Source organism: Larus michahellis, chromosome 5 (assembly GCF_964199755.1).
Source record: "Larus michahellis chromosome 5, bLarMic1.1, whole genome shotgun sequence".
Taxonomy (NCBI): Eukaryota; Metazoa; Chordata; class Aves; order Charadriiformes; family Laridae; genus Larus; species Larus michahellis.
In genome coordinates, this window is record NC_133900.1 from 75777640 (window position 1) to 75796424 (window position 18785).

General features: G+C 46.0%; 1 protein-coding gene across 1 annotated transcript in view; it reads right to left on the reverse strand.

Moving 5' to 3' along the window:
* KDR (kinase insert domain receptor) overlaps positions 1-18345 on the reverse strand; it is a 33153-nt gene extending 14808 nt beyond the window's left edge. The window contains exons 1-19 of the mRNA XM_074588084.1: positions 18122-18345; positions 16550-16640; positions 15842-16038; positions 14544-14668; positions 14045-14213; positions 12663-12802; positions 12299-12467; positions 10593-10704; positions 10336-10499; positions 9340-9496; positions 8120-8240; positions 7418-7526; positions 6348-6692; positions 5294-5440; positions 5007-5138; positions 3250-3356; positions 2705-2840; positions 2328-2432; positions 989-1102 (exon numbers count right to left, since the gene is read on the reverse strand). Coding sequence (XP_074444185.1) covers positions 989-1102; positions 2328-2432; positions 2705-2840; positions 3250-3356; positions 5007-5138; positions 5294-5440; positions 6348-6692; positions 7418-7526; positions 8120-8240; positions 9340-9496; positions 10336-10499; positions 10593-10704; positions 12299-12467; positions 12663-12802; positions 14045-14213; positions 14544-14668; positions 15842-16038; positions 16550-16640; positions 18122-18173 — 2692 coding nt within the window. The 5' untranslated portion in view covers positions 18174-18345. The remainder of the gene's footprint in view (positions 1-988; positions 1103-2327; positions 2433-2704; positions 2841-3249; positions 3357-5006; positions 5139-5293; positions 5441-6347; positions 6693-7417; positions 7527-8119; positions 8241-9339; positions 9497-10335; positions 10500-10592; positions 10705-12298; positions 12468-12662; positions 12803-14044; positions 14214-14543; positions 14669-15841; positions 16039-16549; positions 16641-18121) is intronic.
* Between the last annotated feature and the right edge of the window lie 440 nt (positions 18346-18785).

Sequence of the window (18785 nt, forward strand, 5' to 3'; positions counted from 1 at the left end):
AGTGGTGTGCTTGTACTTCAAGTGCCAGCAACTGCCTATGCTCATTGACATTGTAAGGATGCGACACACATATTTCAATGAGCTTCAGTGCAATTAACCACTCTCCTGCAATAATGCACACACACTACTGTCCACGCTTTTTTGCGCAGACAGTTTAACTCCTTAACACTTAAACCAGGAATCTTGGTTTCAGACATAGATGCCTTAATGTACAGTCCAAATGTGGTATTTCATGCTCAAATTGCTTCATATAGGCATATGCTGCATGATAAATTTCCATCCTATGTTCCAGACACTGGCCATCCCTATTTTACTATGGAATAAACAAGAAAAGAAATATTTATGGATTATGTTTCCCTCGACTACTACACTTCTGTCATGGAACTTTACAAATTAAATTCTGATCCCACAGTAAGCCAACAAGTCAGCTTCCCTGAAAAATTATTACTGAGTTACTTTGCACTGAATTTCTTCCAAATTAGCATGCAGTGCTGGATTTGTTAAGGAAAACATCTGTCCCCGATTATAAAGTAAAATAGGTTCATCCACCCAGAGCTGGACTCCAAATTGCAATCTCCCCTCCTACACACACACACACACACACACACAGAGGCACCCACAGCCCATGCAAAGCTGGAGAGGGAAGTCACAACTTGCAGTCGTGCTGTACCCGGTGACAAGAATAAGACCAACTTTGTTAAATCTGGTACTAGACTCAGCCCCAAAGCGGTTGCGTCCACTATAAAAATGGATCTGAGGTACAGAAAAGCCAAGTGATAGAACAACTAAGGGATGGAGCTGGATGTGGAACTCGGGGCTTCTGAGCGCTTATTCCACCCCTGGACCTGCTCACCCTTATCAGAATTTTTCTTTTTTAAAAAAAGGCTATGTCTTCCAGCCCTTAATTTTGCAACTCAATTTTCTACGCAGCAGAAATGGCAGAAATAGGCTTAGTTACTCTGAGAAGTAACAGTGAGAAGTTACTCACCTCCGGGCTTTGTGCAGGCTCCAAGTAAATTGACAACGTTGAGATGATGTCCAATATGAATGAGGATCTTCAGCTCTGACATAAGAGCTCTGTGCTCACTATGGGTCGCACCCTCTGCGGAGGTAAAACAACACAGATCAGGAGCATCACAGACAGAAAGGTTTTCCCCTCCTCTGTGTTTTCTTCTGTTATTTTTCCAGCCCACCTAGTGAGAAGTCTTGTTGGTTGGTAGCCTGGGTCAGCCATGCTACGGGACACTGAAGAAAGCTAGGAACATGCATGATAGGGTTGGGTTTGCTCTGCTTTTAAACACTTTCCAAAGTTTGCCAAGGGCAGTACATCCGAACAGGGACACAAACAACCCAGATGAGCAGGCATCTTTTTTCCTACAGACCTTCTGAGCAGTTTGCACTCTGCTGTTTGACCCTCCCAGCCAGGAAGAGTTAGAAATATTATTGTCCCATTGCTGTTGCTGGGGTCCACACTAAGGGTCCAATGGGTCCACGGACTGGGGGGGATAGGGCCAAGGCCAAACATGCCTGACCCTGCAGCCTCACCAAAAGCCTGGAGACGTGGCTGGTGTCCTCATCCCGCAGGGATAGAAGGGGAGGAGGAAAGAGCCGAGGCAGTGGGGAGAGAAGGGCAGAGGAGGCAGCTCTCTGCAGGCTGCCTGAGCACTGGGAAGCTAGAGGGACAGGGTTTCCCACTTTTATAGTCATTACTAAACCCTCATCCCATTGCAACGAGTCTGCAACAGGTCTTCAACTGCTCACACTGCGCTGTCAGAAATCCCCCGGCTTTCCCACCCTTCCTCCGGTACAGAGGGTGGGATACAGCCCCCCAGCTGTTGGAAGCCCCATTTTGCTGTCCCAGCTACGTCCTCTTCAGGAACCCTGTGTCTGAGAAATGCAGCTTTCAACTTTTCTGTGGCGAATGCGAGGCACTATAATACGCTTTAAAGTGAGGAGAAAGCTGTTCAAAACTACGACTCATTTTGGAGCGTGCCGAAGCCATTGTCTGAGACTTGCAGAAAGCTCCCTACCAGGCTGAATAAGGCAAAAACGGACACGTGCAAATTGCTTGCAGGAGCAAGTTTATGTTCTGAACCTGAGTAGAACTACAAATGGATGGCTAAGAAACCACAGTCACATTGCTCCCGTTATCGATGAGGGAAAGGCATGTACTTTCCCTAATCATTGCTTCACGACACCAACGGTTAAGCTAAACCTGTATACACCATTGGTACAAACATTTTGATTTTTTTCTATCTACTGCTTATAGTATTGGCAATTATCCTCCTATCGTGTATTCGAGGTGAAGTTTTAGTCACCATTTTTACCTTTAAGCATCTTGACTGCCACTGTTTTGCAGGTAGCGGTTTTGTCGATCCCAAACGCGTCTGCTTCTATGACCTGGCCAAAAGCTCCACGCCCAAGAGGTTTACCTTGAAGTGAGAAGACGAACACACTCCGATTTATTTGCCTGGCACAGTGGGCAAAAGAGGCAGAATAAACAGCAACTCTAAACTGAGTTTATGTGCCAGAAATCAACAGAGGGCTGATAATGGGGAGAGGATGCACTATATCCTACGGGACCACAGAGTCCACCCGGGGAGTCCTGCATCAGGGCAGCCCCACGGCAAGCCAGGACCTGAACCTCCCCCCAGCACAGGGCTGGCTGCAGCATCACTAAACAGCCCGTGCGATGAAGACACACCTAGCTTTAGCCGGTCTCTGGGAAACTCCCACTTGCTGGCATCATACGGGAGCCGTTCGCAGTGCTCGTCTATAGGGACTTCATCAGGATCCATGATGATTGACAAGTAGCCAGTCTTCATGTCCCCTCCGTTGGCCTGGAAAATGACATTAGTTGCAGTTGCACAGATTTCTTGCTGGCCATGTGCAGGCAAAGTGCCATTTTCTCACTTTGCAGTGTTTCACTAGTTCCCAGAAATGCCAGGCTACCATTCCCCTACACCATGTCATCATAAGTGCGATCATCGTTAATTACTTGCACTTATTTTTTTTTTTTAATAAACAAAACCAGCTGAAACATTTTTTTTTTCTCTTGCAAGGGCCTGTTCAATTAAAAACAAATTTCTGTGCCCCCGGTTCCAGTCAAGAATGTTACGGCATGGAGAGAAAAAATGTGTCTGTTGATTTAAGAACAATGAAAAGAAACAACACAAAAGGCCTCAAGTCAGCTCTCATTTGTCATGCAAGACCAGTGCCGATAGGACAGGACGAGAATTTTTTCATTACCCGCTTAACGGTCCGGAGGATGATTACAAGAAGCAACCAGAAGAACATGGCAATCACTGCAGTGCCAACGAGGATAATGAGCTCCAGATTTGTTTTCTCTTCAGCGCCTGGGAAGAAATAAATGAATATCTAAGTGATAGTTGGAAGCGTATTGGTTTTGTTCATTCATTAAAGTAGAGAATGGAGGTCCTTGTTCTGAAGGTTCGTTTTAAAAGTGCAACACGGAGCAAGGAAACGAAAGTAAAACAAAACAAAACGGGGTTTTATGTTGGAATATTTTGCTAAGTTTCGTGCTGGTTTACACGCCACCCGATTTCTTACCATCAGCTTTGCTCCAAGGACATTAGCTGGACCTTTGGAAAATAATAAAAGTAAAATTTCACATTTTAAAAAGAAATTTTTTTTGAATGCTCAAGATCAATGACTCCTTCTCCAGAAACTGAAAAAAGCCCCGTCATACAGTAAATAAGTGCTGAGAGAACAATCTCTCTCTTGTCTCTTTACATGCTTCATCTGGGCCATGAAAAAATGTGGTTCTACAACAACACATGAAAATAAGGACTTATTTACAACATCCTTTTTCCAGTAAAATAGTCTCTAGCAGATAGCACTTGAACATCGCTTAATGAGCAAGGGTAGCTCCCTTTCTCATCTCCCATTCCCCACATCATGCTCCTGTATTTCATCCCTCGAACCGTACAGATTTTCCTACACAATAGCACACTCCCTTGCGTCACCCCAATGAGCTGCACTATAAATTTCCTGGAGTGAAACAGTATGTCCTACACAGACTTCCAACTTTTACAGACGTGCCCCAGCCATATTTCCCGCATCAGCTGAAATCTACATTGATGTCAGCTGCAGATAATTTCCACCCCACGTAAACACATTGCCCAACATCTTAATGTCCTTATGGGACCTATAAGAATAACAGGATACTGCTTTAATTACCTTAACGGAACAGATCGGACAATCACCCTGACTTATAAGACAGAGGTTTGTGAAGGAATCAGTGCCTAAATTTTGAAAATGCACCAATATGAAGGGCAAGGAGCGTTTAGTTCGAGGCTTCTCATTGAAGCTCTTGGCGGAAAGTCCATCGTGGTTCCAGCTACTCAGACTGCAGACTAACCTCTTGTTAGGATTTATTGTTTATCATTGCAAATTGCATTTTGGTGTGCCACAATAGGACTGGAACACATGAGAGAAGAGTCTCACAAACGCTGCTTTCAGAGCTGGGTGGACTAAGGCTGGAGTCCCCCACCCTAAACCTACTACCTGTTCCTATCACCAAAATGGGACAGGAATCGCAACAGATTGCACAAAGACTTCACTTGTTTTTTCTTAGATGCTGCAATTACATAGTTTAAAAAGTTACAACTGTTAAAAAACACAGTATGACAATTTTGTTACCAAGACAATAGAGATGCCCAAGGATATCTGCAGGTTTACCTAGACTGTTGCATGGGTTTCCATGGAATGTAGACTGTCAGAGTTTTCTTTACAACCACAAGCAAGACAGATTCAGCTTTTTTTTTTTTGAAAAGCACTAAACAACTTTGTGGAGAGGAAAGCATCACCAACAGCTGGGATTATGATTGCTATGACAGCACCCAATTGGAGCTTGATAGGAATGGTCAGGATTTCTCGCAAATCTCACGGTGTATTTTCAGATCTCCGATCCAGATAGCCAGTAGATTTTCCTTTTAGTGATTATAAAGATTTCATGCACAATCAGGAAAGAAGCTAACACTAACCTTCCACTGAAAAAAAAGCCTCTGCTTTTCTGCATCCGAGGACGTTGCAGGCAAGGCAGGTGTATTGCCCTCCGTCTTCTTTCCTCACCCGACGTATGGTTAGTGTTTTGTTTCCATCTTTCAAAACAATACCTGGGAAAAAAACCACGATTCTTAGTTCCGCTATTTTTATGCCACTTTGCGTTAAAAATTCAAAATGCGGCTCTTCATGGTGAAAATCAGCAGAGAGTCCCAGGAAAGAAAGCCCTTAAGTGATAGAAAATTCATAGCAAAGGAGCAATCCTCACCTGAATCTTCAACAAGGGTTTCATTATTTTTAAACCACATGATGTTTGGAGGAGGAATGCCGTTCGCTGTGCATGACACTTCTATGGTTTCCCCAATGTTTGTTGTTTGATTTTCCAGATTTCCTACGATTGTGGGTGCCATGGGCTCTGTTGGTTTGAAAATATGGCAAAATTACTGACCACAAAGAAAGCATCCATTTTTGCAGTAATAGCACTTGATCACACTCTACACACTCAAATCCTTTTATAACACCGACAGCCACAGTGGTCACGTTAAGATCATAATTAAACTTCCACATAACATGAAAAAATGATAATAGCCAAGAAAATTTTAGCAGTATTGATATAACCCGCCTTAGATGGTTTAATTTGTAACTGCTCAGGCTGCTGAAGGAAGAAGGAATAGGTGAGAAATTGCTTCCCTCGCATTTCCATTTCCAGGATCATTACGAGAAGTCTGATACTGTCTGATGGACATCCATCAGACATCCATTCGGGACAGCCCATGAACATGCACAGGTATTTTTCTGAATCTGCCTAACCAGCTTAGACATCGAGGCCCCAGAGCAAAGTCACCCCTATTTGTGGGAAAAGCTGATTGATTAACCCCTTGCATTCCTTGCGCCTGAATACCGGCATCACTTCACGAGGGTTTTAAGTTATAGACACAACTTCAACCTCAAGAGCCAGTGACACGAAGCAGTAGCATTAACGCCATGAACATACACATCACATACAGCTAGAGGGAAAAGTGAAATTGAGAAGTTATTGAGCTAAACATGTGCCATTGTTTGGGCAAAAGCCAGACTCGTCTCCTTGCTCAGCACGGTGGCTCGCTTAGTGTTTCCTCACTGGTACTGAGGAAATAGTAAGTCCCTTCTGCCCAGACAAGCCCCACGCCTGTGTGTTACAACAAATGGTCTAAACCTATTTAACAAACTGAGTGCACCATTAAGCCAACACACGCAAGACCTGAAGATACCAAAAACTGACACTACTGCAATTATTTTCATACGCAGCCACCCATTTTGGTGGACAGTGAGAGATCTTGTACCTTGGACAGTAAGGTGCTTCACCAGGCAGTGCTGTGTTTTAGCCTTCTTGTCCTGAGCGATGCAAACGTAGTCTCCTCCATCCTGGAGGGAGATGTTACGGAGGATGAGCTCTAAGGTGACATTTTCACCGTTGGTGTTTGAAACCGTCGCATTCAGCTTCTGGAGAGCATTGAGGTTCTTGCAAACGGGCATGGGCAGCCCTCCAAAGGGAGTCTGTGAAGCATGAGCGCTGAGTTTGTACCACGATAGCTTCTCAAAGGTGAATTTGTCTGCCGTGCATTGCAAGGACATGTTATCCTTCTCTGTGAGTTGATTCCGAGGCTGGAGATTAATTTCAAGTCCCCCTGCAAGTTAAAAAAGTAAAAGGAATTCCTATTAGGTTGCCCATTTTGTCGCCCATGCTAACTTGAAAAAGCCTTTTTACAAATATAGCCTTATCCTGACCTTATCCAATTGTAAATAAGGAAACAAAATACGGAAAAAATCAATCAATCAATCAATCATCTACAGAGTACAATCTCATTAAAAGCAATACATTTAAAATGGATCAAAGGCAGGCCTGTGTAATCAATACAGTTCCTCATCCTGTAGAAACTTAGAGCATCCTAAGATGATTCTTAGCATTATCTTATAGTTCATTTTTAGACTTGGATTAAAATAATATTTCGGCTTGTGAATACGGGGACTGATTTTCAAGGAGACAGAAGCTCTTTGCCATTGGTTTCGAAAACGCTAGCCTTAGCTCTTACAGTAGATCTTTACTCATTTTGTGACACTACCATAATTTCTCTGTAGCTCTTTTCAGCGACTGCAATCACTTTCAGCACAACAGTGCCCGTTTTGCATCATTTTCAGGGGACTGCCACTCCACTGATGCCAGCAGAGCTAATCACTTGGCTGAAGTTCAGTGCTGACTTTAAAGGCTGCATTAGGAAAACCTAAATTCCTAAAGAAGGAAAGGATTTTATAAAGGACAGGAACCAGACAACAATGTTGAAGCACCTGCCATTAGTGAAACAGATGAAATAACACCAATTTAACATGGCTGGCCTCAAGAGGGTATACTTACTGGTCACATGAAAGGAGATAACTCTCTCGCTTGACCCAGCTCTGTTCGTAGCCATACATCTGTACAAAGCAGACACGTTCGCTGCTTGAATCACGAGGGTGCTCACAGTCTACAAAAAGAACAATCGAGCCATTTCATATTGCATCAGTTCTAAAGCGCGTCCCGGAGCCTGACCGCCCCGACAGCTCAGCAAAGTGCTCTGCAGGTACCTGCCCAGCCAAAAATCCCCCCAGAGCACAAATCCATGGCACGGCAGGAGCACAGTCTACATTTTTGTCCTTAAGTGTGTAACAATCAGGCAAAAGAAAACAAGAAAAAGCAGCCTGCCGAAGGCAGACTTTGGTATCTGCGTTAATAAATGCTGCACCCACAACTCATTTTGCTCTTCGGTCTCTCCATCTTCTCCCTATTGCAGTTATTGGCAAGATTAACTCAATTAATTTCAGACCGCTAAAAGGTAAGCGCTGGAATCTAAGTTCTGTTCGTCAATGGAGACTCACTTGGGGTCAGTGTCTAAAGGACTTGAAAATGTGTGTCTCTGCTGACTGGCTTCAGTAGGAGCTTCCACAGCCAGCTGGGAGCACACCCCCCAGTTTAGCTATAGGTGAAAAGAGTCCCATCTCTAGCGAAATGTTTCCAGATATGTGGACTGCTGAACAGGGCCAATCATCCCCAGCCAACAGAAAAGAAAATCTTGCTCACCTTTGTTTTCCCAGCAATAGTAACGACGCGGTGCTTAATTTCAACCTGATTCCCACCCTTTCTCTCTGAGATCACTTTCCATTTTCTGCATGCATACGGATTGGCTCCTGAGCGGACTTTCCTGAGGTATAAGTAGAGATATATACGTTAGATACGACAAATATTCACCCTTCAAGAAAGTGGTTTTGTGCTTTCTTTATAATATGCAGATATTTATCTATAAATCAGATGCATCACCAGCTACAGCCTGCATCTGGGAGGGAAGACTACGTTTATGGAAATATTTCTATTAAATTGCACCCTATAACCTTCTGAGACCTTTGCGCTCTGTAAAATAAGGAACCCCCATGCCTAAAGGTGAATTTCCTAATTAATCTGCCTGTGTCAGCTCAATCAGGATGCTCGGAGGGAAGCAGCTATTCTGGGAACAAACCTCCATTCATAAATGGATGATTCAAGTTAATTTAGTTCAAAGGAAGACAGAGAGACACAGAAATCACTGAACTCCCTACAAGAATTTCTTGAGGACAGTAGCCATTGTGTAGGAAGCAACCAAGCACCAAAGGAAGAAACTAGTGGAAATCATTTTAAAAACAACAACAGGAAAGAAGAATGCTTTTTTTTTTTCTGGCCTTTTTTTTTTTTTTAAAGGAAATCTGGGCTTATGGCAGGCCCAGATAAGGGAAGCTGCGTGAATCTCAGTCGGGCACTCTCTCTATCATTCCCCAACATCAATCAGTGCACTTCCTCCCAGATACACTTTCACACAGATAAAGAGCACCGTCACATTCAGCACTTTAGCGTAAGAAAAAAAAAAAAAAAAGAAGAGAACACCGCAAGGATCCATAATTAGCATAAACAGCAAATTTCCTCTGTTTGGGATGGAGTTTTGAGCCTGCAGCTCATGAGGAGATCCGACGGGAGGTCATGCAGATTGAAACTCCGAGCAAGCCAAGACGCCCTTCAAGAAGGCACGATGGCAACACGGAGGCGCTGCCGGCTCCTCGCTGCGGGTGGCCCTTGCCTCTGCCGACAACGATGACCTTGGCAGAGCCTGCCTGCAACACTGTCTATTACGGACAACAATCTGTTCTTCGTTGGCCATTGGGTTTGTACTCGCTAACAAGCCCGGACAAGGGATGCACCCAAAAAATAACCCCAACCCAACCCAACCATCCCTCAATAGCTGTGTCAGCCACAGAAGATGGCTTAGCACTCACTGGGGGCTGAAGGTGCACTCCTCCTCCAGCTGCCAGTGCCAGAGGACGGTGGTGGGCGGTGGGACGGCGTAGATGGTGCAGGTGAGCACCTGCGTCGAGCCGTACTTGTAGGAGTCGACGGGGGCCAGCAGCGCGTTCTCACCTATCTGAGGGGGAACTGGAGGAGAGAGCAGCAGGTTACACCTCCCACTACCATCAACATATCTATCACTCTCCAACGGCACTGCAATAGACCCACAGCGACGAATTCATGCCGTGCCCCACACCTGAGCACAAGGCAGAGCATCTCCAAGAGCGTGTTGGGAAGGGGTGGACCTGCCCAACACCATGAGGACCAGGCCCTCAAGATGCAATGCTTAAGGATCTCCTATAAAATCTTCCTCCGTTACCTTCTGGTTTAAAATGCAGCCCCCAGCCTCCCACCACCATGCCCAACCATTAAATGCATATAATTCCCCAGTCCGGATCCTACTGCACGTAGCCCTGCTGCCCTTCCCAAGACCTGCTGTCTTCAAAGCATGTGGGCTAGGCTGTTTCCTGGTGAGCAGAGAGGAGGAGGAAGAGGAGGAGGAGGAGGAGGAGGGTTGCACGGGGCAGGGCAGAAGAGGAGGGACAGCCCGCGTGGGGCAGGAAGGATGGGCGAGGCGGGAGAGGGCCAGGATGGAGCAGGGTGGGGGAGGACTCCGGCAGCACGGCCAGCAAGGAGGGCAGGAAAAGAGCAGGATGCAGAGGCAAAGAAATAATATACAGAAAACAAAAAAAACCACCCACACAAAGTATCATCACAACAACACCAGAAGCCTGCAGCCTCTCGAGCGGCACGTCCTGGGGCCAGGAGAGACGGGCCACCTCTGCCCTCCCTGGGCTGAGGTTCAAGTGCTCTCCTCCCGGCCACCCACCCCAGCCTTCATAGCTCTGGGATGAATTTAATCACAAGAAGGGTAATACATGACACCCACACGTGAAAGAAAGGTACCCCTTTGGTGCGCCACTTACCATTCACAAGCAGGGTAAAGGTATGTCTCTTCTGCATCTTGTTAGTAGGGTTTGTAAGGACAACGGTGTAATTCCCAGTGTCCTTTTCAGTTGCTTCAGCGATCACTAATGTGTAGCCAAGTCTAACTGTATGATTTGCGTTGATGGCTTTTCCATTTTTATACCTGAAGAAAGCACACAGCGCTTTGAATACTTAAGAGATTTACCTTGACGAAGAATAGCTCAGTTTTCCAAATAGCTTGTGTCCCGATTCTTACCATTTTGCCTCTGGTGGAGGATATCCTTTAAACTTGACGGGAATTTTGACTGTATCGCCTAGCCTTGTCTCGACCACATTCTCCATCCTCTCCAGGTGAATGAAAGGACTTTCTGCAAAGAATTAAATGAAATTGCCTTTCCACTTGGACAAAAGCATAAGTGGTCTCCGTTTGGGTTAGCACTTAACAGCAGATGACAAATAGAGGACAGTGACAGGATGCCACTGGCGAAGCACAGTTGGCTCCAAACTGGGATCTGGAGAGAACTGGTGGGCTCTGGACCCACCATGAAAACCCGGTCCTTTCCCTCGCATGGAGGAGGGGACCAGTTTCCCCAGTGGGGGGCTCTGGAAAGCAGAGACAAGACTCGGCTTTCAGGATGGTGCACCAACTGCCAGACCAATATACATACATAAGTAAGTAAGTAAATAAATAAATATCATAAAACTGGCTTGATCTACTCATTCCAGGAAATAACAGTATTCAAAACTACAATGTGATAAACTTAGAGACTTTCAGCCTCTCCTCAAGTATGCATTTGGACTGCTGCAGTCACAGAATACTTTGAAATGATTTACGTTACTTGTTATAAGCTACAAACTTGCATTCCGACTAAGGCAGCGATTAGCCTTTTGGCTAAGATTTAGGATGCTGTGGACTCAATATCTGGTACACTCACTATAGCACATGATCTGGTTTTGGCTCCTGAAGAGAAACAGAAAGAACCCAAGGGAAAAACTGATTCTATCTTGAATCCCTGTGCCACGTAGTAAGTTTGAAAGTTTTTTTAAAAAAAAAAAGAAAAGAAAAGAAAAGAAAAGAAAAGAAAAGAAAAGAAAAGAAAAGAAAAGAAAAGAAAAGAAAAGAAAAGAAAAGAAAAGAAAAGAAAAGAAAAGAAAAGAAAAGAAAAGAAAAGAAAAGAAAAGAAAAGAAAAGAAAAGAAAAGAAAAGAAAAGAAAAGAAAAGAAAAGAAAAGAAAAGAAAAGAAAAGAAAAGAAAAGAAAAGAAAAGAAAAGAAAAAGAGCCATTAATATTCTGGCCCCTGAAATCAGACCTCAGGAAAACCAGTCTCCTTGAAAATATAAACCCTTTTGTCTGAGTCAGTGATTAAAAATGGGCCATTCTCATGCTGGCAATTTTTTTTCTCGAGGTAAGCTTGTGGAGCTGCTGGGGCTGTGCCCAAGAGGGGCTTGAGAACAGGCTGTAGGATGTGGCCTCGTACTTATCTATGCACTTAGCCGAAGTTGCTTCCTTTGCATCATTTCCTTACAACTAAAACTCCATTTGATTCATCTATTCATAATGTAAAAGTTCAAAGTTTTATTTTCCTAGCTTCATTCACGCCCACCCAGACTCTTGTCCCGCAGAGCCACCAGAATCCAGCCTAAGCTCACCTGGAGTGAGAACAGCCAACCTTTATACAAAGTCATCTACACAAATTCAGCTTTACGGGACCTCAAGGAGGTCAACCCAGAAGAGGACCAGAAGCTTACCTCAGTTTACTTTGCTGCCCATTTTCCTATCCTACAGCTTTCAGCATCCTTATTATTAGCTAAGCTTGTGGTATAAAAATAATCCTATAGTGGCTGCAAGAGAAATACTGTAGCTGCAGTTTGGTTCATTTCTGTGAAACGCCTTCTTCTGCATCCCAGTAATCAATCCCAAATCTGAAGCAACCAACAAAACCGAAGTGGAAGATGCCGTACCATGGATAATGAAGTAACTGCTGTTTTTCATGTTCATACGACCGCTGGATGCTGCGCAAGTATATCGACCTTTGTCACTTAAGGACACGCTGTCGATGGTAAGAGTGCTTACAAACTTCTTTACTTCTCCTGCAGTGGTTTTTAATTCCCTTATGGTGGCACGTTTTTCCTGTAATAGATAAAAGACAGATGTTTTGGGGAATTTTATTGTAATTCCTCCTGTCACCTTTTGCACGCCTGTATAGACAAGCAATTTCTTTGTGCATCACCATCTGCTTTGTCAATATTATAAAGGAGGGAGCGGCATTATACCTAAATCAAATTCCATTGTGATCTTGGCACCTTTAAGTTATTATGGAATTACCTTGATGGACGGGTAGTCCCATCTAAAATCGATTCCTACGTTCAGCTCCGTCCTTACGGTGCAGTTGAGAACAAGCTTTTCTCCCACTGCCAGCTCTACTTGGTAGTGCGGGCTCATCGTCAGGTCATAAATGCGGTATCCTAGAGGGAGAAGAAGGCACACACAAAACATGGGGGTAAAAATAGGTTTCTTTACAGCTCTCGGCACCAAGTTTCCCAGTGAATTCACCAAAAGTCCCACCGAAACCCCAACTACAAAGAGGCCCCTTGATGCCTCAAGCACAGCACGATGATAGTGGTACAAAGGAGCCTGGAGGGAAGGGATGTGCCTGCTCTGAGCAGTTCACACCCGAGAGCCACGTCAGACATGGCACAGCAGCATGAATGCACTTGACCAGAGCCCCCCCGGCAGGAGATGGCGACCCACACCGTTCCTCTGGCTTAGACACAATCTTCTCACCCTTTCAGGTGAGACCTGAAACTAAAGGAGATACATCCCTCTCCCCAGCAGCGAGCAGGAACTTTATCAAGAACAACAGTCCGACACTGGCAAAATTATCCAAAGTTTACTTTGTGCAATAAAATATTTAAAACATTCCGAAACAGAATATTCTGAAAGCAGAAATTCTGCAGAAATTCTGAATTTGCTCCAAGCCAGAGCGAGGACTCATGAATCTGGTGGGGAAGCAAGAGCCTGCGGCACCGAGTCAGGGCTGGAGGGCTGCTATGCCTTTCCTGCCAGGCAAGGCGAGACTGCCTTGGTGCCACCTGGCCGCATAAGGTGGTCACCGTGTCCTCAGCCAAAAAAAGGAAGAGATGCAGTTTCAGCTGAGACTCGAGCCTCTGCACAATCATCACATTATTACTGGGTTTTGATGAACAGCTGATAAAATACACCAGGAGAGCATAAACCCCTGTGAGAGTCAGGACACAGGTCTGAAGGAGAGAAGACAAGCTAGCTCCTAGTGCGACCTTCAGACCCCCCATTCCCTTGGTAGCCCCTCGGACCAACTCCCTCCCATCTGCTGCTGATGGATGCCTGCCTCTAGTTCCCTTCAACTATGACTTGGATCCTGGATAAGTGAATAAAGCACAGAACAGAGTGATTTCAGGAAAAAGGCTTGCATTGTTAGGAAAAAGAAATAATCCCTGGCATCTATGTAAAACACTAAAAATAGAAGCACTTATCCCAGTGATCAACCAGAAAGAACACAATACTTCGCATTTAAAAGAAAAGTAATATCTATCACAGCATCCATTTTGCATTAGCTGCATTGTCAGTATTGAATAACCCCGAGTCCAACCAAGTGTAATTGGTTCAGTATGTTGTAGTGAGCAAAATAACTTTGGCTATAGAGAAAAAAACAAAAACCTTTGGCTTACCTACAACTGCGACTATGTATATCACAGACTGGTAGCTTTCATCATCTATTTTAGCTTCACAGAAGACCATGCCCGCGTAGTTGATTAAATGACTGGGTATAGTGAAGCCTTTCTTATTATTCCATGAAATCGATTTACCATCAGGAACAAATATCTTTTCTGGATATTTCTGTTTGAAATATTGATAAAATACATAATCAGATTTACCAAAAAAAAAATAAAATCAAACAACCCTGAATTTTCAAGTCCAACATTTTCCGTAACCGCGGGACCCCAGTTTTAACATCCGAGCTCAGGCAATCTCCCTTTGACAGGCAATCCCTCCACGCTTTGAGAGCGCAGGATCGTGGATGGGTACTCGTGGTGAGTACAGTTACAGCACTCACCTTGTAATCACAGGCTGTAAAATTCCCAAGGATGGAAAGAAATGTTTAAGAAATGTATTTATGTCACAGTGATTTCAACTAACTCTTAAAACAATAATGGGCTTTTTCCTTACCGCATGTAGGGATACGTTGAGATTTGATACGGTTCCGAGGCACGGCACTACCACGGTTTTATTCTTAGTGATGTACACGATGCCGAGCTGATCACTAACTGAAGTCACAAACGGAGATCTGTAATCTAGAAGAATATTCAACCGGTAAATGGATATTATTTGTCGCATGATTACAGAGGAAACTTTTCCAATTTTGTCTTTCCCTGTCTATTTCTTCTGAAATCAGTTTTGTTGGTAAAACACTTAAATGAAGGCACTAAATAGAGAGCACATACTTTGACAGACACACAGACACCCCCCCCCCAGCTTTACAATATCATTATTCTCAAAACAGTTATCAGCAGCAGTGCACGCTTTGGAGAATAGCTTCCTGCCACCGCAGTCTTTGTGCCGACAAAAATCTGATTTACCCTGCTGTGACTTTCCTTGCATAAGTATTACAGGAAATATCGGTTAAAAGTAGTGACATGCTGCATTGGCTCCCCCAACGGCAGCATCCTTTTCAAAGTCAGACAAGACAAAAAAAAAAAAAAAAAAAGTTCATGATCTTATAAAACAAGCTAACCCATGTACAGAATAACATCTCATTTTTCAAAACGGGAGCGGTAAGTTAACAACAAAAAGGAAACGGGGCGCATAAGAAAATGAGTGGGAAGCCATGAGTGCAAAAAGGCAGCTGCCTCGATGAACGTGCAGAATACGCTGAAGCTGAGCATCTAACTAGAGGCTTCGCAGCGCCTGGGATGCTCAGCTGCACTGTGACAGCCTGAGGTTGAAAACTTTGCTCTTACAGCCTCAATAGACTCTACCACGACGGTTCAGCAAACGTATGGAAGTTCATGTTTGGGGGTTTGGTTTTTTGGGGTTTTTTTAATGGTATCAGACAGTACAAATTGCAAAAGGGATAGGATCTGTCATTTTTTATAAATAAACAATCTCTCCCTCGTATGAAACTCCTGCTGAGGTCGGTAATAGCTCTGTGTCCATGAGGACAGGCTCAGAGCGCAGCAGACGTACGAATGCTAAGTTCTGGGTGGAGGAGAAGAGCAGACCAAGTGCTGCGGTCAGTTCAAAATTACAGGTACAAAGGCGTTTCTGTTGACGGCAAGTAGCATACTGTAATTCCTCACGTACTGGCATGTAATTCCTCAACATGAAAACAAGAAAAATAAGTTTCACAGGATCAAAAATACTAGGGCTAATAAACTTCAATGTCAAAACCGTTTTGAGATACTTGGTATCGCTTTTTTCTCTTGAGGCTAGGGGAAGAGCCACCTAAGAGCTGTGTGAGCACTTACCTTGAACATAGACGTAAATGGTCGTAGCTGCCTGGCTGTCCCTGTAGAGGCACCTGTAGTCTCCTGTGTCATTGCCAATGACTTTGAGGACAGTGAGTGTCTTGCAGTAGGGGCCGTCGCTGCAGTCTGTCACGGAGATACGCCTCTCAGCACTGCTCTGGTTGCTTGGCCAGGACCATTCCAGTGGCCTCTGACCGCTGGGAAAGCAAACGTTAGAGGAGCGTGAGCATGTGACGGGCACCAGTGCTGATGCCAAGGTGGACAACCCCAACCCTGCCAGCCTCTACGGCTATGGAGAGGAACGGCCTTCATCCCGTCACATGGAGCATCAAGCCCCATAGGGTAAATTCAGGTAAATTGACCTTAACACCTATAAGGAAGCTACTTGAGATTTGCGTCCTGCCGAATCTAAGTGACACAGCTCCCAAAAGGGAGCATGACGAGCATGGCTCCCCAGTGGGCTACAGGCGGACATGGCTGACGCTTTCTCCTCCTGGCCACCCTGTGCTCCCCAGCTCTCCCTTGCTGCAGCCCTCTAAGATCGTTCCTAAAGTCTGTCCAGGAAAAATGAGGCGGGGGGAGGCACGAAGGGAGTCGGGAGAAACAGGAGGGATGAAGGGAGATAGACCGAATCACCTGCGATTCTGTACAAAACCTCACTACATAAATTACCCCCATCAAAATCAGGCTGGACAGATTTGCCCTTACCTGCAAGTAATATTTAGAGTGTCATTTGCAGTTATTGTGAGGACATCTTTTTGGATGCTAAGGGTTGGCTGATCCAGGGAAATAAATAAACCTGCAAAAACATGTTAAAAAAACCCCCTCAAATCAATCCAATAAACCAAGTAGATGCTACTCAATCAGAAAAGCATTAAATACAGGAATATGCAGCATGTTTTAAGCGGACGCTTTCACATCACCTACTTAGCAGTGAAGGGTAAATAATGACTTTTCACACATCCCAGAAAGTTCAAAAACTCTGTCATAACAGGAAGCAAAGGCAGATGGTCAGGAGCTAGCTGCAGAGCACTACAATTCAGCCAGCCAGGGTGGAGTTCCTGTTTTCTTGCGTTGCCAACTTCAAGGTCTATCGAGAGGATGTGGGACATTGAAACGAAGTGAACCTTCATCTGATGATCTCATTCCCCGGGGAACGGGATTACCAACTTTTCTTATAATAAATCGCATATGCTTATGTTCTTCGAGACTGCTGATCAATGAATTACGTAAAGAAACTATTTTTACAGTTTGTCACAAATTTGAGATCCCATGAATTTATTTTATCCCATGATTTTCTAAGGATATCTCTTTCCTCCTAAGCAGTTAGGCAAAAATCCATTACTGCCAGACCTTATTCGCACAAGGCCTTGCGTGGTGCCCACCCCGAGCCGCCCGGGCTCGCGAGGGCTGCAATCTGGGTGCCAGAGCTCTCTCAGAGGCAACATCCCAACATTTCTGAGTGCCACAGGGCGAGGTTTTCCCTCTGCCCTGGCTGCTCCCATCACTGTCGGGAATCCCGCCTCATCGGGGCAAGCCAGTCCCAACCAGGACAGCTCAGCCAGCTACGACGGGCAACAAGAAAGTGCTGCCAGACTGGGACCTTCCCGTTTTCTCTAGTATTTCCCCACGCTTTAATCACTGGCATCCCGAGCAGGTTCTTCGCTGATGACGGGTTTCCCGCATTTGGCTCCAGGGACATTTTGCTCTCGGAAACGGCGCCTGATGCTGGAGCCAAGTGAGCAGGATGCTATGCCGTGTCAGGCAGCCCTCTCCGACGGGCCAGGCAGGAGAGAGAGGGCAAGAGGACGGGAGAGGAGAGGGAGAGGGAGAGGGAGAGGGAGAGGGAGAGGGAGAGGGAGAGGGAGAGGGAGAGGGAGAGGGAGAGGGAGAGGGAGAGGAGAGGAGAGGAGAGGAGAGGAGAGGAGAGGAGAGGAGAGGAGAGGAGAGGAGAGGAGAGGAGAGGATGAGATGAGAAAGGACAGGAGAGGAGAGGACTAGACGGGAGAGGAGAGGAAAGGAGAGGATGGGACGGGAGAAGAGAGGATGAGATGGGAGAGGTGAGGATGGGATGGGAGAGGAGAGGGAGAGGGAGAGAGAGAGGGAGAGGGGAGGACCGCAATCCCGCAGCATCCCACCCGGGGCTCGCACTTCCTCCCCAGCCCTGACAACCCCAAGGGAAACCCGCGCCCCTCCCGGCACCCGCTCACCCACCGCCGACCCCGGCGGCTCCCGGAGGGGCCGTACCCGGGTCCCGCCGAAGGTTCTCCGAGGGCTTACCGGGAGCCAGGCACAGCAGGACCGCCAGCAGCCGCGCCGCACCGAGCTCCATCCCGCGGCCGCCGGCAACCCTCGGCCCGACGGCGCCGGCGGGCCAGCAGCCGAACCGAGCCGATCCAAGCCGAACTGATCCTATCCGAGCCGAGCCGAGCCGAGCCGAGCCGATGCTCGCCGCACGGCGGGGATGCGGGACCCCGGCCAGCAGCACCGCCCCTCTTGTCCCCGGGGGCGGGGCTTGTCGCCGTGGCCCCGCCCATCCCACCCCAGGCACCGCCTACTCCATGCATAGGCCACGCCCGCTCCGCCCCAGGCCACGCCCCCGCGGGGATGCTCCGGTGTGGAGCCCCGAGAGCTCCCCCTCCTCCCCGGAGACCGGGACCCTAATGTGCCTTTTAATCACAATTATTAACCAGGGACTGCCGAAAGAGGAGTTCCTGAGGTGGTCCCTTGAGAAAAATAAGCACAAATTAATGTTTTATCCATGCACGTGACCATAAAGCCTCTGGGGGAGATAAATACGTCTGCGTAGATAGATGCATAGATAAATGGGTAGATAATCAGGTAGATAGAAACACAACCGTGCCTGCATATGCGTATATCTACTTCCACATGCTACGGTTTTCCCTTTCCCTGCAAACCTGCATGTGAGCGTGTCCACAAACGA